Source organism: Gadus chalcogrammus, chromosome 15, assembly GCF_026213295.1.
Source record: "Gadus chalcogrammus isolate NIFS_2021 chromosome 15, NIFS_Gcha_1.0, whole genome shotgun sequence".
NCBI classification, from domain to species: Eukaryota; Metazoa; Chordata; class Actinopteri; order Gadiformes; family Gadidae; genus Gadus; species Gadus chalcogrammus.
The window spans coordinates 11,907,025-11,932,252 of record NC_079426.1 but is presented as its reverse complement, the minus strand read 5'-3'; the positions used below and the strand labels follow the sequence as shown (position 1 = coordinate 11,932,252).

General features: G+C 45.4%; 1 protein-coding gene across 1 annotated transcript in view; it reads left to right on the top strand.

Annotated features, from left to right (window-relative positions):
- Positions 1–478: 478 nt before the first annotated feature.
- LOC130404995 (disintegrin and metalloproteinase domain-containing protein 12-like) overlaps positions 479–25,228 on the top strand; it is a 39,430-nt gene continuing 14,680 nt past the window's right edge. Inside the window, 10 exon segments of the mRNA XM_056609948.1 lie at positions 479–556; positions 1,893–1,951; positions 3,306–3,384; positions 6,679–6,826; positions 8,033–8,098; positions 9,092–9,162; positions 9,616–9,785; positions 10,727–10,752; positions 10,755–10,813; positions 15,712–15,860. Coding sequence (XP_056465923.1) covers positions 479–556; positions 1,893–1,951; positions 3,306–3,384; positions 6,679–6,826; positions 8,033–8,098; positions 9,092–9,162; positions 9,616–9,785; positions 10,727–10,752; positions 10,755–10,813; positions 15,712–15,860 — 905 coding nt within the window.

Here is a 25,228-nt window from a genome sequence, read left to right as displayed (position 1 = left end):
AAAATTATAATATAATCATATTGTTTTTATGGCAAAAATAACACAGTGCAAATTTATTGGGTCTGTATTTTTGCAATTTTGCATCCGTCCATACCGGGCTGGGTGCTTTGGGCTGAATGCTGCAGCCCGTCTTATCTGCCATGTGCCCACTACACTAGCTCCTCGGCTGGGACGTGACCCACTTTACAGCTCATCACTGTACTACTGTACAAAGACACTGAACTGTAAGGGAAGGTAAACTGATTCGGCTACGTCATCGGTCATGATCACTTTGTACCGGGAGCCGTAGTGACTCCCCAGGGGTTAGATCAAAGAAAAGGTGGATACTGCGAAGCTGTCCTTCATCTGAATGCAATTTGAGTAGATACACCCCCCCTTCCCCACTCTGCCCCCCCTTGGACGAACCAAGATGATGGTGAACTAAATGTCCGGCCCCTCCCACCCTGTTAAAACCCTAGAACCCAAACAATATGCCAACATGTTAGCTGACTTCCACTGCAATGCTTTAGAACAACAGATTCAGCATCAATCAAAATCCATGGCCAGCTATCTCAAGGTGACCCGGGGCTGAGAGTAGTATGTGTGAATGTGTGTGTGGGTGTGTGTGTGTGTGTGTGTGTGTGTGTGTGTGTGTGTGTGTATGTGTGTGTGTCTCTGTGTGTGCGTGTAGTCCCCGGTGTGCTACCCATGGCAGTTTTTGATAGATATGTTCCTCATTTTTTTGTTGAGTATCACTGTGAATACTGTGAAGCTGTGAAAGCAAAAGAGTGTGGTGTTGTGTGTGTGTGTGGGTGTGTGTTGTGTGTGTGTTGTGTGTGTGTGTGTGTTGTGTTGTGGTGTGTGTGTGTGTGTGTGTGTGTGTGCGTGCGTGGGCGTGCGTGCGTGCGTGCGTGCGTGCGTGCGTGCGTGCGTGCGCGGCGCGCGCGCGTGTGTGTGTGTGTATGAGAGAGTGGGATTGGGAGCAATACACATGTTTTATCATCAAAATATGACGAATTTAAGATTAATTATTTGTAAAACCAAGACTTGTAACCATATTCATAAGACGAATATTGCCAAAGATGGGGAAGCTTGAAACCTTCTGCTCCATGCCTTGCCAACATTTGATTACTAGTGGTTCCTTTTTGTAAAACAAGCAGATTTAATACGGTATGCCATTGGTCAGTGCTGTAAGCCAGCTTTACCCAACCAACCAACCAGCCTTGGCCCCCTTCCCAAAGTCCTCTACGAACCAACTCTACAGAATTTAAGCGGGAATTATCATGAGCGTGACCTTTAATCCATTTAAAAAACCACCACATTTACCGCAGTACCACCAACAGTTTTGGTTACAAAGTTCAAAATTGCATGGGTTTGGATTTCCTAACTGATCAATTGAATTGCATCAGCTGCAAGGCTGCAACCCTCTTTCCTAACCCATATTTGAGATACACCCCATCGTTGGGGTTAACAGCGACACAGGCTAATGTTAACAGCGACACATTAGCACGTTCACAACGGTTGTTATTTTAGCCTATCCTATCGTCACATATTCAAATGGGACTCAAACGGGAGGTGATTACCAGCTGGTAGCTTATCAGATTTGGTTTAGCGGTCGCTAATGGTATGATAAGCCACATTAAAGGCGTAATGGGTATTTAAAGACCTTATGAGTTTCGGGAAAAGTGGTGGCATAATACCATCATAAAAAAAAACTTCATTTCCCATGGGGCTCGGCTGCGTCTTATCTCGGAAGCTGCTTTGCCTCGACTTGGTTTATTAATTTCATTGGAAGTGAGATTTGTGGGTCTCATTTGCTCAAATCAGGTGTATGAAAATTCTCTGAAGAATATATCCATTGGTAGACAAATGATGGTGATATCCTTGATGGGTTTTAAGGCAAACTCTACCAGATAAGCCCCATTACCAGCCAAGACAGAGCCCCCGCCAAACACATCAAGAGAAATACAAGGTTTGCATTAAATATGAAACACCGAACTAAATAATAGAGAAGGAAAATGTTCTCCACCTCTCTACAAATGCCTGCCTTCATAAAAATGCTTCACCACGTTTGTAGGAGGAAATTAAAGAGTGGCTTCTGTGTCTAAACCGTATTCTTCTGAATCTTTATGAAATATGCTACGGAATGCTTTTTTACATAACAAATTAAATACATTGTTCTTTAAATACACAATCTAGATCAGACTACACTATCAGACTGGCCTAATGAACCAAATGGCAGCGCGCTTGCCTATTACAATGTAAATATCTTTTGCCCTTTCCACAGAAAGACACATTATTTCATCGCATTTTTACGAGGAAGGGCATCCAGCGGAAAACGCAGGTTTTCCCGATAAGCTGTTCTTTATTAACTCTCCGAGACAGGCCGCGTTGGTGTCACAGCAGAATGTACAGATTGGGGCCGAGGGATTCAGATTTACATTTAAATAAGAATATAACAGTGGCCTGTCTGTCGGACAATAAGGGAAGGAATAAGAAAGGGAAACTGAATTACGACCGGACCTTATCGGTTTAGTCTGAACCAACCAGCATAGGGGGCTCAAAAAAGACCACCCCACACACACACACACCACACACACACACACACACACACACACCACACACACACACACACACACACCACACACCACACACACACCACAAACACTCCTGGCCAGTCAGTGCAGGCATGCAGCTCTAGATACGACTCTAGAAAGGTGCTGGTCTCTCTATCGCTTGCCTAGCCAGACTGGAACTGTGTGTGTCCATCTGTTTATTGCTCAAGGTGTTAAGACACACGAACAAGCACACATCCAGCAGTACACCGGGGCCCGTGGGCACACAGTGAAGATAATTAGGCCTTCTCCCTGTAGAATTTATTCTTTATGCTTTTTTTTAAACCGTCTGAATGGGAAGTTTATTTAAGGACACTATGTCAAAATGAACACATATCGTTTTTTGCAAAGGCAGAGGAATTTGTTATGTACTAGCACTTGTTTATCTTTAACAAACATGTACATGCTTAATTTAACAACCATTGAAGACAAATGTGGACAAAATATGCAACACACATTGGAACTCTAACATAAGACTTATTTTAATTGAAAAAAAGGCAATGTATTCTTTAAGATTTGATGTCTATCTATTCTGAAGTACTGACACGGTTTATTGACAACCATTACAGACCAACACAGTTGTCTGAAACATCGGTTATAACATTGGTTACATGGCAGTGTTTTGTTTTGCAACGGTCTTGCATCAGAATTTGACACAAAAATCGTTGCTTTCTGTCAAATAATCCTCCGCTCTCTTTCTTCCGACTCTAGCGGCCTCTTTACGAATCACTACACGGAGACGCACTATGGAGAGGATGGAGACGCCGTCACCAACGCACACGCGTCCACGGTAGGCTTCCCACTGCACAGGGCCTTTGTGGGCGTGGCAGACAGCTGGCATACAGCAGACCTTTTGATACACTGTTTAAGAAAATAGATCTTGTTATCTAGTTGTTGTCTAGAGTGTTTGTTGCTCGTTTGGTCTTTGTGTTTCAACGTTTGGGGTCTCTCTACGATTTTTTGCTTTTAATGTTCTTTCCACATCACCACTGAGTGAGCCGCCTCGAATCCCACAACTGAGAAGACCAGCAGGACGTTCCGTTGCTGCGGCTCTTCAAACACTCAAATCCTTTCTAAGTGATTTTATACAATCTTATTTTTTATTATAATCACGTCTGTGCCAGCGGGTGTGTGCTCCTGTGTGAGTGCCTGAGTTCCCCTAGTGAATCTGTGTGCTGTGGTGTGTTTGTGTGTGTGTGTGTGTGTGTGGTGGTGTGTGTGTGTGTGTTGTGGGTGTGTGTGTGTGTGGTGTGTGTGTGTGTGTGTGTGTGTGTGTGTCTGTGCGTGTGTGTGCGTGTGTGTGGGTGTGAGTGAATCAGTCCTCAACCAAATCAAGACTAATGTGAAATAGTTGTAATCATATTGGAGACCTGATGAGTTGGCCGCGACCATGTTGATATTAATTAATATAATGCACAGAAAAGAATGCCAAGGAGTTTGTTAGGCTTGAGTCATCGCTTAATTCCCAGAGGACTTAGTTAATAAGGCACACCTCTTTTTGTGGCCAATAGGCAACCCGGCATGTCACTTAAAAGGCAGAGGCCACATGTTAAAGTAGGGAAATGGCTGTTTTGTAACAAAGCCTTGGCAACTTTGCAAAATTCTCCACATTTTGGTTTTTGCTACTAAAAGCAGAATTTAGATGGAACAATATATTGAGTATCTTTTTGAGTCACTGGATGACAACATGTTTTATGCTTCAATATTGTATAAATGGTCGGCAGTATGAAAACATAAATATGGCCAGACAGGTTTGTTGTTTGATAAAAAGCGTTCATAGTGAGCGGTAAACAATATCCTCCTAATGTATCGTTCATGTTGGAGACGTGAATATGGAAACATTCCCTTCTCCTTGTTTCAGTCGCATCTTCTTTTAAAAAACGTCATTTAAAACAAATGTCGGATCATGCAGTGGACCACTAAGGAGACACCGACTTTGAATTTCTATAGTCTACCTTAAATGATGCGGTGAATGTGAGATAAAGGATACGTTACAATGATCCACCATGATTGCAAAGTAATAATTGTACAATCGCAAAACGACATGACCTCGAGCCCCCTTGAAAAAGTTTCCCTTTGAAAAGTTTGTTGGGAATAAGCCAGTGCTGAAGATCTCTTTTTTTACTTCATAATTGACTCCTGGTAACTTGCTCAAAGAGTTATGCCTGGCGGGACAACAAAACATTTTACTGGGGAGCTTTATGTGCTCCCATAAAACGTGCCATGAGACGCTGAATGGACAAAGACGCTGAATTAATTTGCTGCTAAAATTAGCCGCTACCTCCGTTGCCCTCATCCAGGGTACCGGACGATGTCAGGCCCGCCCGGTTCACTGTTTAGCCATGGTGTTCCCCCGGGCTGTTCTGCCTCAGCCTCTCTTGAGGCACTTTGCGCGGTGAAGCAGGACGGACATCACATTTTTCTTCCTCTTTTTCTCTCTCGTAGAAAAACTGCTACTACCATGGAGAGGTGCAGGGGCGTCTGAAATCGGATGTCTCCCTTAGTGCCTGCTCAGGCCTTCGGTAAGAAATTAAAAATGTAATATGTTACAGGGTAAGTAGTAACCTCTTTTTTAACAAGGGCTTTTTCTCCCCTCTTTAAATACATTTCAGGTAGCCTGACATTGGCCGGCCAATTTGCAAATACACATTGGTCTGGAAGCTCTCAGTTCATTTTTCCATTTCCAAGGGGCGCTATCAGCAACCGCAGACCAAAATGCACTGGACACAATTGGATAGACCTACGACCACCAATCAGAGCGTGTGACACATCAGCGGCAGCCATCTTGGTTTATGTAAATGTCTCTGTGGCGCTCCCATAGGGGGTCCTGATATCAAACCCGCCCCTCATTAGTTGAGCGGTTAGGATTGGCCCCTGCCAGGTCGACTGGAAATCTGTCTGACTGAAGGGGAAAATAGTATATTTTTCCTATGTTGCCTAACAAACCAATCTTCATAGACCGCTTTGCAAACACAGCGTTAAATACAGAAGTTTATTACTTCTTTAATGTGGGCTTTGAAAGCCCACGTCATCCCAATTTCAGGGGGCAATTCTATTTTTTTAGCTTCAAAATGCCCTGAGCCCCCGCTCATTTCAGATAATTTCTGACCCTGTTGTGATGTATGCACACAAACGAACAGCAACATCTCTTAGTGTGGTGTTAATTGCCCATGGTCCTGGCCCTGTGTGTGTGTGTGTGTGTGTGTGTGTGTGTGTGTGTGTGTGTGTGTGGTGTGTGTGTGTGTGTGTGTGGGTGTGTGTGTGTGTGTGTGTGTGTGTGTGTGTGTGTGTGTGTGTGTACACATGGCCTTTAAGTCGTTAGCCCCCTCGGTTCAATGTAAATTAGATTCTAGGAGGGTCCGTTTATTGGTCGGCATTCGTCACACATCGTTATTTATCACTATACGAGTGCCGTTAGCACTTATTTCTGTCTGGGTTTCTTTCTCCTAATAGCCATCCGCAAAGTGCCCGAGTTTTAGACATCAGGAAAAAAGTATATATAGAAATTATATAATTATATATCTTCTGCTCAATTACCCCCAAACAGCATGTGCATTTTGATTTATTCCAATTTAAATGTGTAATGTTAACATCAAGAGACATTAGAATGTTTATCGTAAATCCCCATTATAATTGGTGAGGACCAGACATTAGATGAACATTCAGGGCTCATAAGACCATATCATTCTGATAGAATATTTTGGCAAATTATACGAAATAGATGCAAAGAAACTAGCTGCCAAAGCTTTGAGATCTTTTAGTTCTCTTCTTCTTTCAGTGACATTTACTGTTCACCTACCAGCCAAAGGTTCTGGGTTTGATCCCCATTTTCCCAAGCCTAACCTGTAGGCAACCTTGAGTAGGATGCCCTACCATTCACTGGATAAAACTATCCGCTAAATGGCGAACAGAAAAAATCTGTGCGACTTCGACCTCGGTTTTCTTAAGAGTCTAGACATCTCGTCTGAGAATGGAGCGACCATTCAAGTGTTTTGTTCACCAATCCCTGTGATTTCCTCGGCAGGGGATTCATCGCCCTTGAGAACAAGACCCTTGTCATTGAGCCCACTCCGGGGCCCCTCAGCGGTGGCTATGCAGACAACAACACCCACCTCCTCTATCGCCTGGAGGACCTCGATCTCACGCCCGGCACCTGCGGACATGGGTTCAACGTGTCATCTCCCGCACCTCAAGACGGCATGGGAAACCCCTTTCATTCGTTCAGCACACGGGTGAGTGTTCTTCTGATTTATTTGTTGTGTTTTCTAAATGTCACAAGAACATATCATCAAAGGGAAAGGTATTTTACTGTCCTGGGGTGAATTTGATTAGCCATTCCAAGCCATTAAAGAATGTATCCAATAGTGATATCACAAGTGAGAGTTTCCGACCATGTGTATGATAGATAGATTAGCCAATCAGTTGATACAGTCGACTGGGTGAGTGGACTGATGTGTCAATCTATCATTCCATCCACTAGTACATCACTAATTGTGAGGTAAATCTTTTATTGTATACATTGTTTCCCATAATTGATTGATTCTTTTATATCACGATATCAATCAAATGTTAATTTGGTGGAAAATAAATGAGTTGAAATGAGCTATCAACCAGGTCAATATGATGCGAGATCTTTGTGTTAAAGCCCCAGGTCTCTGCACCACACCGTGGGCTTTACACTGTGGGCTCAGAGGCCAGCGTTCGAACCCTCCTGCGGTGGCCTTTGGCCCACAGTGCTCATGCCATGTGCTACGTGTTTGTGGCGTGTTGCGGTCCATCTGCCATCCGACTACACTGTTGGCACATGGATCTGCCAACAGTGTGTAATCCCACTGCCCTTGTTCCGTGTGATTGGTCAAAAGGACAGGTCACATTGCCAACGATGTCCACGCTTTGTCTAAACTTGAATAAATTCTACCAATGCAATCAGGATATCAACATGCATTTACTGTTGAGAACTTAGAATATAGAATGTGTCTTTCTGCTATATAATCTGCATACCAACGAGGCATGTAAGTAATTGCAGATTCCAAACATGTTCTTGGATAAATTGTTGCAATATGCTTTTGAAAAAAATGAATTCAAGGTAGCTTAGCCTCTTTTTCGCTGGAACAGATTTATGTATTACAGGCGTAATAGGATTTATAATGAAGTTTTTAAAATGGGTCAGGGGAAGCTGTTATATTCCAACATTGTGCCAACGTGTGGGCCAAAGGAGACCGCTAAATCAGTGAAAGCTTTTTGTGGTCACACATTTTGAACACTTTTGAAAACACGTTGCCCTTGACACCGGTTATGTGTTTTCCTCCTGAAACCGCCTCCTCTTCTAATTGAATCCCTCTCTCTCCATCTCTCCTCTCTCTCTCTCTCTCTCTCTCTCTCTCTCTCTCTCTCTCTCTCTCTCTCTCTCTCTCTCTCTCTCTTTCTCTCAAACGTAGCACAAGAGACATGCCCAGAAAACCACCAAATACGTGGAGCTGGTCATCGTTGCGGACAACCGAGAGGTAAAAATAACCCAACCACCACCACCGCCGGGCCGCCCTAACGAGCAGCTCTTTAAAGGAGGGGTGGGGTTAGCAGTACCACCAGTGACACAGGTCCCAGTGGCCCCGTTGCAGAATTAGGTCAGTGTGCAACATGGTCTAGTGGCAGCAGCCCAGTTCTTCAGACAGGAAGCGGTGAGTAATTCCCCCAGTGGATGGGGGGGTTGGAGTGGGTGTGTTGGGGGCAGGGGAGGGGGGGGGGGGGGGACAGGAAACAGGAAAAGGCCGGGAGGATACAACCCAGTTCTTCTGTAAGCAGACCTGGGCACGCCGGAGGATTTCCTCTCGGCTACGCTCAGCTGAGGCCAGCAGTGAACGCTGAACTGCTTGAACCGCTCTTTGGAACGAGAGGAGCTGTAGAATGGTCAGTCAGTCAGGTGTGGCTGTAAGTTCCTCAGCCCCCCCCCAGCCACAGGTGGACGCACCTTGTAGATCCACAGAAAGACAGTTTGAGATGCGATACTCAACACACAGGTTTTAGAAATTGCTTTCAGCATCTTGCACTCCTGTTTGCTTTTGGATCCTTTAATGGAACCTTGGAACTTTTTTTTTTCTTTTCTGTATTTTGTCTTGTAGTAAAGTGTATTTGGACTCAAAATGGGTTAAGCTCTTCTTTGTTCTCATCTCGGCTGTTTACTCTGGTCCTTTCGGATTTCACACTCAATCTCCGAGCAGAGCCCCGTACATCCAGGTCCAAACAGTCTGCCTCTACGACCACAGAACAGTCTCTGCCACCTCGCTCCTCCCCATGTTTCAGTAATGTCTTATAATCTGTTTCCAATGTGGAATTCTTCACATTTCTTCAAATCTTATATACTTTTCTATCTCTGTCCCTAATGAGGTTTAGGCCCTGAGAATGAAAGAAAAACAGCTGAAATGTCTGCTCGAGTTTGAGAAAGTATGGATCTTTCTTTGTTCTTGTTCAATACGGCTAACACAATGTTCTGTGCACAGTTCCAGAAACAGGGAAGGATGTGGAGAGAGTGAAGCAGAGACTGGCGGAGATAGCAAATTATGTGGACAAGGTAAGGGTCGCCCTCCCCACACAGAAGAAATGTATCTTTTTATTTTTTCTAGAGGAGACATACCTTTCAGAAGATATGTAAGGGCACTATGTGATGTATTGCAGAAGGTTCTTTACGAATGTGATGAAATTGAATACATCGCCGGCATGGAAAATGCAATATGATTATCTCTGGATGGAGAGAAAGCACACATCGTTTTCTGACCGAAAAACGTATGAAAAAAAAAAAGTCAGATAAAAAATATCAGGGTAGGGTAGCGGCTATGGGGTTGTGCTCCCTGCCGAAAGGTACTGGGTACGATCCCTGATAAATTCTTGCATGCGTTTATGTATTAGCCCTATGAATCACAACCTATTCAAAACATTATAGTGCACACCCTATTAGCAGCAGTGTCAAAAAAATGGTCACGTCTGACAAGGACGTTTTCAGATCTAATCTAAAGTCCCCCTGTAGTTCTACAGGCCCCTGAACATCCGGGTGGCCCTGGTGGGCCTGGAGGTGTGGAGCGACGCCGATAAGTGTGCCGTGTCTCAGGATCCCTTCTCCACGCTCCACGAGTTCCTGGACTGGAGGAAAGCCAAGCTCCTCCCCCAGAAACCTCACGACAACGCCCAGCTCATCAGGTGAGAAGAACACACAGAATCACAACTGCCAATTTGATCCTTTTTTCCGGATATAACATCAGGCATGCGATGTGTGCCAGTGGAGGGACTCCGGGCCCAAGGGCCCACCAAAACATTACCGGGGCCAGGGAAAAGTAATTTATCTTTGTAAATCGTTCGGAATCTTAATCAACGAATCAATCTTGCATTGCCTATTAGTTTGGCTTGCGCTGCGTGCATTAAGTATGCCAGTCAGATAACTAGATAATAACATGCACAGATATATGATGACTCTTCAATACAGTAAGCCCCCTTTCAATCTTCAAACATGCCAATTATTGAAGATACAGCTAAGGCATGTAGGCCTGCATATATATTTTAGAATGAAATAACAAATTAAAATGCAAATTGTCCCGCAGCCCGGGTAGACTTCATTTATAGGCGTCATAGGTGAACTGCGCATGCCAAGGAGAAGCAAAAATGATGTTATTACGGCGTCGTTCATGGTTCCTATGCCGATTTGTCACGTTCCCCTGACAATTTTTAAGCTGGGCACAGAGGGTGATTGATCTGGCACGTCCACACCGATGTTACGGCTGACGGCCGCTTTAAATGCCACGGCCGTGCGTTGGACTTTCCATCATGAACGACACATCACACCAACCATAAGGCAGGCTTTATGGTCCAAACCCTAAGTGTGAAGACAGTGTTTAAAGTCAGATAAAGATAAGACAAAGTCATCATAGGCATACAACAAAAGTATGTTTGGTTAGTCTCAGAGACCAGGAGCAATAAAGATAAGAACAAGACGTATATAAATAACTGAAAAGATAAATAATATACATAATAAGCACTTGGGTATGGGAGGAATATAGCTGTAAAGAAAAACATCAGTGTTAAATTTATAGTCGTAAACTGTTCAGAATCTGGTCGCATTTTGATGTCTGTCCTCTGTTTTCTAGTGGCGTCTACTTCCAGGGTACAACGATTGAATGGCACCTATAATGAGCTATAGTGCAACAGTGGACCAATCGGGTGGCGTCGTCATGGTGAGTTCCCCTGAACCAGCCATCCGTAGGCCTTTTTATTTTACTCCCCAGCCGCCTCCTCTTCCCTCTACCTAATGTGGTCGTAACCCAACATAAGAAAGGCAGTAAAAACCGTCTGTATCTGTAATGAGATGCTCAGTAGGGAGGACGTTATGTGAGCGAGCAGGCTGCAGGCAGATGTGCTGGACGACGTATAATAACAATCTAGAAAAGACACGGCAGCAACGGAAACAGCCGAGAGGACCAACTGAAAATTTACAAACGTGGAGCTCAGGAACAGATTGCAAAATCATGTTTTTGATGTTCCATGTCTAAAAAAACGAGCTGAGGCCTATTATACAAGCCATCAGAAAAATACAGCTCTGCTACAATCATGCTGAATGGGCTTTGATCCTATAAAACAATAGGACTCTAATCTTCTGCACTAAACATGAACTGAAACTCGCACTCCCGCTGCTCTGGGCTCAAGAAGGAGAACTTGAGAAGGAGGAACAGGGATCCCAGTGCTCTCTGTTGAAGGGTTGACTTATACAAGGAGAGAAGTTGTGCTCTAGTGTTGGATCATAGGCATGTTTTTAAGGGGCCTTGGAGGTATTAAAATGACACATCAAAGAGATTAACGCCTTGATTTGCAATGCTGCATGCGTGTATCTTCACAATATAGTGTATGTATGTATTGTACTGTATACATTTAGGTATAGGATGGTGCATATTCACCCACACTCCAGCATGTCACACACAAATCATATCACACACACGTTCACCCATCCCTGACATACACGCACGCACACAACACACACACACACCCAAACACATTTACAAGCACGCACATACACACACACACACACACACACACACACACACACACACACACACACACACACCACACACACACACACACCACACAACACACACACACACACACAAACACACACACATATCTTCACCACACATCTACACATGTGTGTGTAAATGTGTATGTCCTGGACATAGAGGCTTGGCTGTCCTGACCCTGGTTAAATTAGCGTACACAGTGTTTTTAAACCATTCCACATTTACATTTTATTGGTATGATAAATTGCACCACATTAGGCCTGTACAACACCACATGTGAATAAAAGGACAATCTCCCTAACCCTGTTGAACCACAACACTCCAACACAATACTGACTCACACACGCAAAAGCTGAGACCAAATAACAAACCGAGTTCTGGATCTGAGTCCATACCGGGTCACTTGACTTCATGCCAATCGGGCGGGCAGCTCTTAGTCCGACAGAGACTGCTCTGGATTCCGACCCTCTGACAGATATGTTTGTCTGCGGGCCGGGGTTATGGCCCGGGCTTATCCCCAGATGTGAGGGCTGCCGGCGTACTGGCAGGTGGTTGGAGAGACGTCTTGGAGGGAGATCAAAGCTCCAAGCCCCCCCCCCCCCCCCTGAATCAGACGAATCCAGTGCTCACTCACGAGCAAACACTATCAACGACTTTCACCTAAAAGGTCTCGTGAAGTTGGCTCAGATGTAGTCGGTTTATAACGGCCTCCGCCGTGTCCAGCATGTTTCAATGTGTTTGGCGAGAGAGTGATATTATCTGTCAACGCAAACAGAAATATCGTAGAACACTTCTAAATTGGTAGTTATTTCCTGCCAAAAATGTTTTATTGGATTTTCTTTTTTATTGTCTCCATAACAACCCTATCGGGTTTTTATGTGATTGCGGTTTGAAAACAGTCATACACAGACAGACAGAAGACAGACAGACGCACACACAAACACACACACACACACACACGTACAGACAAACACAGTCAATATATAGAATAAAGCCCAGAGTCCAACACACACACACACACACACACACACACACACACACACACACACACACACACACACACACACACACACACCACACACACACACACACACACACACACACACACACACACACACAATCAAGATACATAAGAAAGCACGGACACACACAAACACACACAGCCAGAATACAAAGACACACACACATACACACAGTCAAGAAACACAATAAAGCTGGTGCACTCTCACAAAGCAATATACAAAATAATAATGGACACAATAATGGACACACGCAAACCCATCAAACACAGTAAAGATACAAAATAACAAACACAGACCAACACAGTGAAGATGCAAAACAAAAGACAAAAGATAGTGCACTCAAACACTCACACACACACACACAACACACACACACACACACACACACCATACACACTGTCAGGATGCAAAACAAGGACACACACAAAGTCAAGATACAGAATAAAGCACACAAACACACACACACACACACACCACACACACACACACACACACACACACAGTCAAGATGCAAACTAAGGACAAACACAAACATTCACGATACAGAATAAAGCCCAGAAACAAACACACATAGTCAAGATGCCAACAAAGGACACACACCGAGTCAAAATACAGAAAAAGCGAGTAGTAGACACAAACACACAACTATAACAACTGGAGGAGCTGAATTATTCCCATTTTTTCCCAGCGAGAGGCGGTGTCTTGGCTCCCCAGATATTACTCTTTAGTCAGGAGAGAGAAGGCGTCTCTGATCTCTGTTGACCTTGAAACGTGACCTTCACCGTCGAGGGAACAACACATGATGTTCCCTCCCCCAGCCCCCCCACTCCGAGTGGAGACAGCGCTGACCACCGGCTAGAGAAGACAAGGAGGAGAGAGGAGCGGATAGGAGAAGAGGAGAGGAGAGGAGGAGACAGGGAAGGAGGAGGAGGAGAGGAGGAGAGGGAAAGAGAGCAGAGGAGAAGAAAAGGGGAGAGGAGCAGAGAGGAGTCTAGGAGAGAGGAGACGTGGCAGAGACTATAGAAGAGGTGATAGGCGGAGAGAAGAGAGGATAACAGGTGAAAGGAGATGAGGAGAAGAGATAATAGGTGTAGAGGGGATAAGAGGAGAAGCAGGGATTTAATGTGAGGGAAGATCAAACATGATTCTACTCTTGCATGGTTTACTTTCTAGAGAAGGGTGTTCGGTCGGGCTAGAGTTGCTCATGAGTAGTATTTCAAGCACGCCTCTGCCAATCATACTTTTTATGCAGTGGAAATCTGTGTGTGTGTGTTTGTGTGTTTTCGTGTGCGTAGGCGTGTGTACGTGCAGGTTCTTTGTTGACTTTTGCATGTGTTTGTGTGCAAGTGTTTTTTCGTCTACTTGTCTGTGAATGTGTGGGTGTGTGTACAGTTTCTGTATGCGTGTTCATGCGTCGATCTCTGTGCTTGTGTGTGTGTGTGTGGGTGTGTGTGCACTGCATAGGTGGTTGAGCTCTGTGGCGTATGTGACACAGCACACTGCTACATCCACGCTACACCCAACCAGAGCCATCACAGACCTGTCATTCCCCCTCCGAAACGCTACACTTCCTGTCTCCATCTCCTGCTCCCCCTTCACCCACCCTCCCCCGATCCCTTGCCGTCTACGTCGCTACTCTCTCGTCTCTCTCAATTCTGGTGGCAGGCTGCCTTTCCTCACAGCCATATTTCTTGCTCCCCTCTCTCTCTCTCTCTCTCTCTCTCTCTCTCTCTCTCTCTCTCTCTCTCTCTCTCTCTCTCTCTCTCTCTATCTCTATCTCTATCTCTATCTCTCTCTCTATCTCTCTCTCCACCGTCTCTTAAAAGATCTTTATACCACGGTCTGCGGGAATACTCGATTCTGATTGGATGCAGGGTGTGCAGTAACTCCTGATATACGGACACCTGGACAAGTAGTTCCGTCAAATTGACTGTTTACCGTTCTCAATTAATGCGCTAGCTGGCGTATCGTCTATAAAATAGTAGTACCATAGCAACGGGAAACAAAACAAAGCTCAGCGGACTATAATACCTCCCGCTACCTCCCGTTCTAAAGTCGTAGCTATGGTCCGTCCTAAATACTGGAGGAGTGAACAACGTTTCCGTTGCATGAGAACCCAACAGGCGTGTAATGGTGGTTCCGGGTATTAGTCGGACCCTCAGGCGTAACCAGGGAAACAAATGTATGTTTTGTGGAAAACTTTATATTCAGATTGTAAAACGCATGAAAATATAAATTAATGGTCTTAATTTGGTCACCGTTGGTAAGTGACCGTGGTATAAGCGGGATAATGCCCTTCGAGGTGTCCATTATCAGGAATTAATGGACTTCGCGGAGGCAACCGTCACGGGTTCACGCCTCCACGTCGTCCATTAATTCCTGATAATGGACACCTCGTCGGGCATTATCCCTTACTTAAATCCTAAACTTCTTCTCCGGGAGTCAGTCCATCTGAGGATGTCGTTTAGCACTGCTTCCACCAGTCACACAGCAAGTTGTGCCCAGAGTCCTTCAGCTGTTCAGTTCTAGGCTGTCTCTCAACGGCCCCCCCAACACCTGGGGCCTTCACAGGGGGGTTTGGGTGGCATTTGGGGTTGAATGGGTTCATGTCTCACACCCAGAGTGTGAGGGGGAATGGGAAGCAGGAGGACAGGGGATAGGAGCCGGGAAAGAAGGCTACTGAAACAGGGTTTGAGGCCAGAGCCTGTTCTGAGTTTGATCATTGGTTAATAGTTTTTCCTTTTTTAAGATTACCTGTCAAATCTAAAGTCCAAATGAGTGGATGGCTGAGTTAAGGGTAACGTCATCATATGATTGTGTCTCAAAGTGCCTTTTCACTGCAGATTTCCACGCATTTTTCTCCAAATTCCAAATGGACACTTGCTTAGTTAATTTAGCCATGGATATTTTATTATTATTTTATCCTCATATATTTCAACATGAACAACAGCTCCATTAGTGTAAGTAACACAAGTTGAACCAGAAGAATTGTATAACCTCTAATATGATAATGAAGTATCTATGTGTTCCGGGTTCTCCCAGGACCACTCAGAGAACCCTCTGGGTGCCGCCGTGACCCTGGCCCACGAGCTGGGTCACAACTTTGGGATGAACCACGACACGCCAGAGCGGGGGTGTGGCTGCAGGATGACCGTGGACCGGGGAGGCTGCATCATGACCCCCTCTACAGGGTGAGTAGGACCCTTCCAGCATCATGACCGCCGATACAGAACTACTGTTGAGGAAAGCTTCAGTAGCCGCGTTTACATGGCAGATCTATGCCGCATAGATTTCTATGCGGCATAGATCTGTTCCTAAAATGTGTTCCGAATGTACCGTATACATGGCATTAACAAAAGTGTCCGTTATGTCTCTCGCGCACACCTGACACGTCTCTGGACCGGCGGCGACATAATGGATGTGTTTTCACTATCGGGGATTTTAAATTTGATTGTAATGAAAGCACAGCAGGAGAGAGCTTTTCTCTGCCTGCTCCTTCAATTAAGAAGGAGGAGGACAGCGCAGCAACGTCAATTTCTCGTCAGATCTTATATTTACCCTATGCTCCGCCGCAAACAAGAGGAATTTGGATGCGAGTCCGCAGCCAAGACTGGTGGGAGAGAGTGGTCTTACGGGAATTTAGTGACCAGGAATCCTCGAAGGTCCAATTGCGCACTACTGCAGCTGCCATCTCTCTAAGTTAAGAAGTATTTTAGTGTTCAGCCTGCAAAAGTACTAGTAGTAGCCTACTCATTTACAGTTATCTCGGACGCGCGCAGACACTTCATTAATAAACACCCATGTCCCGTCGCTTAGCAACCGGACACGCTTACCGGACTACTTTTACGGAGTGATAACAAAGACATGAATCAGGCAATAAATCCACTTTCCTTGACAGCGGTGAAGTTCGGTGTGCTTAAAAGTACCGACGGAGCTCAGTGGAATTGCGAACTACTGCGGCTGCTCTAAGTTAAACCCCAATCTATGCGGAATAAGTGTATACATGGCGATTTTAAAACGGACTACACCACCTCTTCTATTCGGCATAGAATCTATGCCGAACAGATAATTGTATTCCGAATGAGGCGTATACATGACCATTTTCTATGCCGCATAGAAATCTATGCGGCATAGATGTGTCCATGTAAACGCGGCTAGTGTGACACACTAGACCTAGCCTGATACCTTCAAACTGCAATTCCGGAACCTCTCAGTTCATTTTCGAATTCCAAAGGGTGTCAATAACGGGCACAGACCATAATGCCTCTGGACGCACATGGATAGGCCTACAACTAATCATAGTCACGAATCGGGTGACGCAGCACAGGGCGAAGAAAAAATTACATCTTTCTTCTCAACAAAAGCGTCTTTTCTTCTCTAAGTGAAAATATACCGTCCACTTTGTTTAATACTATCCCGTAATCCAGAATCGACAGACCGTTGTCCATCAACGGCAGCCATCTCTGTTGTTGTTGAAATGCCACTGCTATTTGTCCTGTGTTTTACCCTCGTGTTGGATAAGCGTTTGTGGTTGGTCGTGTGTGTCTTTGTATATGCTTCGTGCCTGGCAGAAAAAGATTTGTATAGGAGCGAGGCCAAATTGTCTGGTTTCCATGCTACACTTGACCAGCATTGAGTACAAGTTTTATGAAGGCATGGCCATGCTTCCCCAACTTCTTATAAGACTAGCACTAAACCAGAAGCAGTGACAGTAAAGCATTGTTGGTACTGAACAGGGTGATGAACTCGGGCCACAGCGAAAGGTGTCTTCATTATAGAGCAGCAAAGGGTGCATGATGCAACGGACATTCTCAAGCATCACAGCATCAACAGACTTCACAGAATGCATCCACAATGGACAAATGGTTAATGAAAACAGCTTATACAGTTAAATATAATGGATTAATTAAAGATGACACAATTCACTTATCATTTATATATACATAAATATATATGTAGCTCTTTGGGTCTATGTAATTTACTTCTATGTCTTTAACTGCACATCGTATATAACTCTATTGGTTTCGGTGCTATTGTACTGGCAACATCAGTACTGTAATTGTCCAAATACTTAGTAAAGAGATTGTGTTTCCTGATTGTCTTTGCACTATTTCCACCCCACACTGTTGATGTTGAATACTAAACTGCCACGGCTCAGCAGACTCAGATGAATGAAACCCTCCTCTCTCGCCGTCCGTCGAAAGCGCTTTGAATCCATGCGCGGCTCAAGGACACAGGAGCACAATGGGAAAAGCCCCGCTTACTTACAGCACTTCTGTGTTGCAGCCGTTAAACACCATGACATGTTCAGCTGCAAATGAAATCACTGTGGCTGCTACTTTCCAGACAAAATTAGCATTTGCGCCTGCCTTGTGGGTGATTGAGCTGTCTGAGCTGCTGAGTAGGGCTTAGCAGTGCTGCTGTGTATTTAAGATGTGTATGCTTCAGGGCTGCCTCTTCCTGATTTCCAGGGGTGGCAGGACAGTCGACGTAAATGCGCAAATAGACAAATGCATAAACAAACACTCGCACACAAAAAAAAAGAAAACACCAACACGCACACATACATTCACATAAATGCCCACACATGCATCGCCCTCAGACACATGTAACACCACACACAAAAGCATATATTGGCCAGAGCTGAAGGCCAATATTTCAAACACATACATGCATACACACATACACGCACATACAGGGCTGTAGTGGAGGCACGTAAACGGCGCTGTCAAGGCTAAACACACTTGAACACGCCTCGAAATAGCACTAACTCACCTCGAAATAGAGTTTATGCAACTTTCCAATTTGCTCAGGAAAAGAGTTCCAAATGTACAAGCCAAAGCCATAGTATATTCGAAATTTGCTGCATTATGAGTATTTTCGATTTCTGTGACACGGTATCTGTGACCAATCACATCCTCTATTGCGGCAGCCGGGCTCATAGAATGGGGCTTGCTCTTGCTAGTCTGCTCTAGCTGTCAAAGGCTGACTAGCGTGTCGGGATTCCTATTAAACGGCCATACGGCGACTTCTAAAACGTAAAAAAATAAAGCTATCTCCTGCTGATAAGTAAAATTAGTAAAATTAGAATCACTCTGATTTGCTACTTACTTTCAAATGCTAATAAAGTTATACTTAACAAGAAACGGTGTGCTGAAGACCTTATTCAAGGCAGGTAGTGATGCAGGAAGCACAGAGAACACAGGGAAAGGAGGAACCGAGAGAGGGGGATCTGAGTAAGGAGGAACAGGAAGAGAAGGAACAGAAAGGGGACAAACAGAGGGAGGAGAGACAGAGAGGAGGAAACAAGAGAGGAGAGATAGAGGAGAGACAGAGTGAGGAGGGACAGCGATGAGGGACAGAAGAGAAGAGAGACAGAGAGAGCGGACAGAGAGGAGGGACAGAGAGAGGAAAGACAGAGAGAGCGGACAAAGAGAAGTTGCAGAGAGAGGAGGAACAGAGAGGAGGGAAAGAGAGAGGAGAGACAGAGAGAGAGCGGACAAAGAGGAGTCGCAGAGAGAGGAGGAACAGAGAGGAGGGACAGAGAGAGGAGAGACAGAGAGAGAGCGGACAAAGAGGAGTCGCAGAGAGAGGAGGAACAGAGAGGAGGGACAGAGAGAGGAGAGACAGAGAGAGAGCAGACAGAGAGGAGTCGCAGAGAGAGGAGGAACAGAGAGGAGGGACAGAGAGAGAGAGAGACAGAGAGAGAGCAGACAGAGAGGAGTCGCAGAGAGAGGAGGAACAGAGAGGAGGGACAGAGAGAGGAGTCGCAGAGAGAGGAGGAACAGAGAGAGGAGGAACAAGAAGAGAAGGAACAGAGAGGGGACAAACAGAGGGAGGAGGGACAGAGAGAGAGACAGAGAGGAGAGACAGAGAGAGGGGAGATAGAGAGAGGAGAGACAGAGATAGGAGAGAGTAAAAACAGTGAGCAGAGGCCACCCAACGGCTGCTGCTCCTCCAGTTTTTATATCGACATATGTTCCATCAAAATGTTCAGCTTCTTATAATGTGAATCACATTTGAATATCTAAGCGATGTGATCTAAAGTCTTTAAGCTTCAGCAATTTCTTTGAGAGCCATGCTCCCCATACACATACGTTACTGAATCTTCCACTCCAAATACAGTTTCTAATTTCACATTTTCTACTTTTTGTAATTTTTCTACTACATTCTACATATATAAACAATATTCTGAATATGTTATATTATATACACTATGTCATGGTCCACCTTACCTGGATTAACAAATTCATAGTTTGGCCACCTCTTTTTTTTACCACTACTACACCTCTGGTTCCACACACACATAGACTAAAGCAAACATCAGCATGTGAAGTAGCAGGTGTATCAGCTGGGTCTGGGTCTCTGTGATAACGGCCTGCTGGCCGTGATGGACCGCCTGGACGTTTCCTGTGTAAACACCAGCCAGATAACCGGGCCCCGAGACGTCATAACAGATTTCACCGTTGGGCTGATGCCAATTTACTTTATCTGATTCGAAGTCCCCACAAGTCACAGACGTATGAACTCAAGACTTGATTCCTCTCCAAAGCAGGGGGAAATATTGTATAAAAACCAAGCAAAGAAACACCTTGCCACCATGTTAAAGTGTCAAATTGAATGCGGGAAATTTCCGCTGTTTGTTCTTGATATATTGTACCATTGTCTCCAGTCCACAGCTGCTATGAGGAGTTATCAAACACACATGACTTGGACTCATGTGTACAGCTCCTACACTGGTGAAACGCCCGCCACTGCAACGGCTTTTTTCTTATTGGCTAGAAAGATGCCATTTGGTGCCACACGCCCATATATGGCCATGCACAAATTATGTTTGTAGACTGTCTTATGAAGTCTACATAAATCTATGATTGTGTTTTGTTACTTTCTAAACTATTTGGGAAAATATTGAACTGTGTATGCAATCAAAAAGCTGCATTCTGCGAATTTCTGTTGTTCCTTCACTCAAAGCTATTGTTGTAAAAATGATGTTACATTCTAACACTTAATAACCAAACCTATGTATATTTCAGTTTCTCCCTTGTTGACGAAAAACACTTCCATTTCCTTTTGCTAAAAATAACTGGTAAATAATTTTGTGTGTGTGTGTGTGAATGTGTGAGTGTGTGTGTATTTCTGCTTTGCAACAACAGGATAACCCCATCCTCTTATGTTGGTTTTACATGTACTTAATGCTGGAAAATACATTTCCACTCTAGGACGATAAGAGTAATGAAATGTACTTCTTAAATGTGTGCCGAGTGTGTGCGCTGTCAAGGTCCTCAACAAAGGAACTCACAACAAAGTCGAGATAAGTTGGAAGGCCAGATAGATATGGACCATCCAGTTGTTAAGCCCACAGCGCATCTGTAGACCACCTTGAGCAAGATAACCTCCACCAGCACATAAATGAAAAGTAGATAAAAAAAAAAAAAACTCACTGTAAGTCACTTTGAATAAAAGCACCTTACTTCTTCGTGAACAGTATTTTAGATTTCTAAACACAACCCACACATCTAGAAACCTCCAAATCTGGTGATTGCCCTAGTCATCAGGTTTTATATGGAGAATAATTCAGGGGTACGCCCGCATGCCACATGGGAACGGACGGACGTGATCCAATGAAATTAAAGTTCACGCTTGACCCAGCAGTTCATCCGCCTCATTTTATCCCCTGAAATATTACCCAGAGGCCTTTTGGTCAACATTTCAGAAACCAATCACGAGACTATTGCCCTTCATTCCCAAGACATTAAACGTGGTTTATTACTTATTTTAATAGTCTGGTCCAGCTAAACCACTGGGCACCACCCGCCCGGAGTCCACGGGTGCGTGGTCATAAGTCAGAATTTAGTAGTGCGTTCAGCACATCTCTGGCTTGCACTGGCCGGCGAAGAGGAGCACTAACTGCATCTGAACGAGGTGTTCATCGATGGCGCCGTCAGATACAGTAAGGCTCGGGGCGAGCGGAGAGATCCATGGTGATACCGGAGGGGTGCATCGTGTCTGGATCTGGCGGTCCGCTCAAAGAACCGATGATTTTATTGGATGATATTTCCGTCGTACAAGCGCGATAGGCGCATAGATAAAACAAGAGCCTGCGAGACGGAAGGAGACAGACAGAGAGAGCGAAGACCGGTAAAACCGTTCTTTGCTTTTTTGTCTCAGGGCAGATGTTTGTGCTGTAAATATTGTCCGGCAAAGATTCAATATCTCAGTCGAGATGGAAACAGCAAGAGGCCTTCCGAGATGGGAAGTACGGACGGACAAGAACTACCTTATGGAAGTGTTTATGATCTCTGTATTGCATCATTGACAGCGCTAGGAAGATGCTGGGTTCTGAGAGCGGGTTCGCTGGTTTTCAGAGGCTGGTTCCGGGGTTATTGGGAAGCGAAGAGTGAGAACCACAGCAGGGGGGGCCTGTTGAACTACAGGCCCATGGGCGAAGGCTCTACATGGGGTAACAGCTTGACCTCGATCGGTAGTGCATTGGATCTTTTGGCTCTTGTAACTAAGCTCATCTCCCCTCCTAGAATAGCGATCGTTTTAGCAAAACAAGAACAGACTGTAGGAATACAAGAGGATTTAGCATTGATGAGGTGGAAGATAGTTATGTGTAGCTTCACATATTTTGCTTATGTATTTTGCAGACGACTAAATGTACCTAATTTAGCATTTCATTGTGTTGCATAATAGCACGCACGTACATTATAGCACACACTCACCCACCTGTACAAACTATTATTTACATAATCCTACATGATAGACATAATTATATCCCCGGCTCATCCTCAAATCCTTTATTTACACAACTTTCAACCTTGGTTTCCCCTAGCCGTAGCGGTATATTAAACTGAAACAATTGTACATCTGCCAGGACACTTGGAAGCCTGATTAAACACTCGTCCAATGGCTGCACACGAGAAAGGTGTGGGTGGACGCGAGGCATTACCCCTTCCTATTAAACACTCAGAGTATACTTCCTGCCTGGCTGGTATCCATGCACAATATACCAGACATGTGTTATGGCCTTAACACTGTGTGTGTGTGTGTGTGTGTGTGTGTGTGTGTGTGTGTGTGTGTGTGTGTGTGTGTGTGTGTGTGTGTGTGTGTGTGTGTGTGTGTGTGTGTGTGTGTGTGTGTGTGTGTGTGTGTGTGTGTGTGTGTCTCTATAAATGTATATATGTGTGAGTGTGTGTGTCTCTATAAATATAAATATATGTGTGCGTGCGTGTGTCCCTATGAATATGTGTGTGTGTGTGTGTGAGTGTATCACGGTGTGTCACAGTGCGCGTTTATGACTAGATGGGCAAGAGAGACAGAGAAAACACACGCCATTATCATGATGAGGTCACTGAGCAGTGAAACCACTAAAGGGGATATCAGCCTTACAGGTGGAAGGCCCCACAGACCAAACAGAGGGAACAGCCAGCAGAGGCTAACTAATGTGTTCTGCCCCCTTCCATCTCCCCTCTCTGGTCTCTCAATGCATCTCACGTCCGCCCAGCATCCTGAAGCTATGTTTTCTCACTTACACTTCTATTGCTCTTCTCTCTTGTCAGTGGCCGTCCATGTGAGCCACTAGCAACCATGTTACTGCGAACTGAGTGTGTGTGTGTGTGTGTGTGTGTGTGTGTGTGTGTGTGTGTGTGTGTGTGCGCGTGTGTGTGTGTGTGTGTGTGTGTGTGTGTGTGTGTGTGTGTGTGTGTGTGTGTGTGTGTGTGTGTGTGTGTGTGTGTGTGTGTGTGTGTGTGTGTGTGTGCGTGTGTGCGCGCGTGACATTGAGCATCAGAGGTGCCGTTTCTGTGGTTGTGTTACTTTGAGTGCGCAACGGTGAACGACTTTGTGATAACTTCAGTTCTGAGTGTGTGTGTGCTTGAGAATGTGTGTGTGTGTGTGCTTGCGTGCACGTGAAGCATCGAAGCTAATGCACGTGAATGTGTAGCTGTGTGCAATTTATGAGTGAGAGCTGTGCAAGTGGATTTAGGCGCTGCTGACACACACACACACACACGCACACACACACACACAGAGGGTTAGCGGGCTAGAGAAGTAATAGAAAATCATTTATCTCCAGAAGAAGAAAGCAGTCGGCGCTGACAGAGATGGACAGGCGCCCACAGCGCGTTGATACCGCTGTGGTTTAAAATCTCGACGCTTCCATCCACCTCATCCCCACGTCCGCATCAGCACATCAGCCTCTCACAGAAGAAGAAAGAAAGCGTGCGCTTCCCCGTCGCCGTAGGGGACCAGAGGAACCAGCTACCCCCCGCTAAAAACAGAGAGCTGGAGTTAGGGCGGAATAGCCAAGGTTACGGCTGCCAGATTGGCCCCTATGTGACGGGCTCCCGGTGTTTTCTCTCTCGCCGTGCACGGAGCCAGGCTACGCAAACACACACACACGCGCACACACTTCTCCGCAACGCTCCGCGGGCTGTCAGAATCGCCGAGCTTTCTAGTCTCTGCGTATCCCTTGGCAACCGCTGATGAGCGTGGCTGATCCCGCGCCATGAAGGGGCCCTATGTCATGATTGTGTCTGAGAGAAACTTTTTGAAACATCACATGCCAGTTGGCTCAGTCTGAGTGGCCCCCTGTCTCCTCCCCCCCAACCCCCCCCTGAACCATGAAGCTCTCTGCCAGGCCTTCATCGCTAGCTAGCCCCCCTTTGGTAGCTCTGCAGGAGTTTTTCCAAACAAATGTCCGCCTCACAGTACGCTGGTCTTGACCCAGGCGGTGGGAGCATAGAGATACGGCCTTCCCTGCCTCCCCCCTTCGTCATCCCCTTTTTGGAAGCCAAATTCCTCTCCGTCTTGTCAGTGGTAGGTCGATGCGTGTGCCGGTTGTGTTTCAGAGATTTTGGTGGTGGCGGCGGTGGTTGTTGCTGTTGTTGTTGTGATGACGTGGCTCAGGGCTATGATGCCTCCAGGGGTCTTTTTCATATCTGCTCTGGAGCAGACAGCCTGGCCGGAGGGGTCAGAGCCAGACACAAATGCCAGGGAGGAGCAGAGGCGGCACGCTGCCCAGACGTTTGTCTCTCACTTTAAAGGGTTAACCTGTCTGTCCTCGCTCTGCATGGAGGTGACTGGGAGGATGACTGTGACTGTCAAATGATCCGTCTGTCAGACTTCAGAATTCATCAGTTGATAGATAGATCTCTCTCTTTCTCGCTCTCTCCTCTCCCTCTCTCTCGTTGAATGTTGTCCCTGATGGCGTTCCGATGGGTGCATGGGTTTCAGCTTTGTCTTCACTAAGCTCTGATTTAAGACTGTGGCTGGCAGCTATCCAGGTCACTCTGTCCTCAGTGTGCGATGCCCTCCTATTGGCCACAGGTAGAAGGATCGCTGGAGTGGCCGTTTACCCAAAGACATGGGCTAGTCTTGGGCACTTTGGGCATTCATCCTCCAGACAGGCAGAATAACTATTCTGGTGGTTTCTCGGTGCCTCGCTTTTCTTCTATCTTTCTGTCTTCCATTGCCCTTTTTGATTTCATTCTCTCTTTATTTCTTCATCATCTACTCTCTCACTAACTGATGGTTTCTTTCTCTGTATTTCACTCCC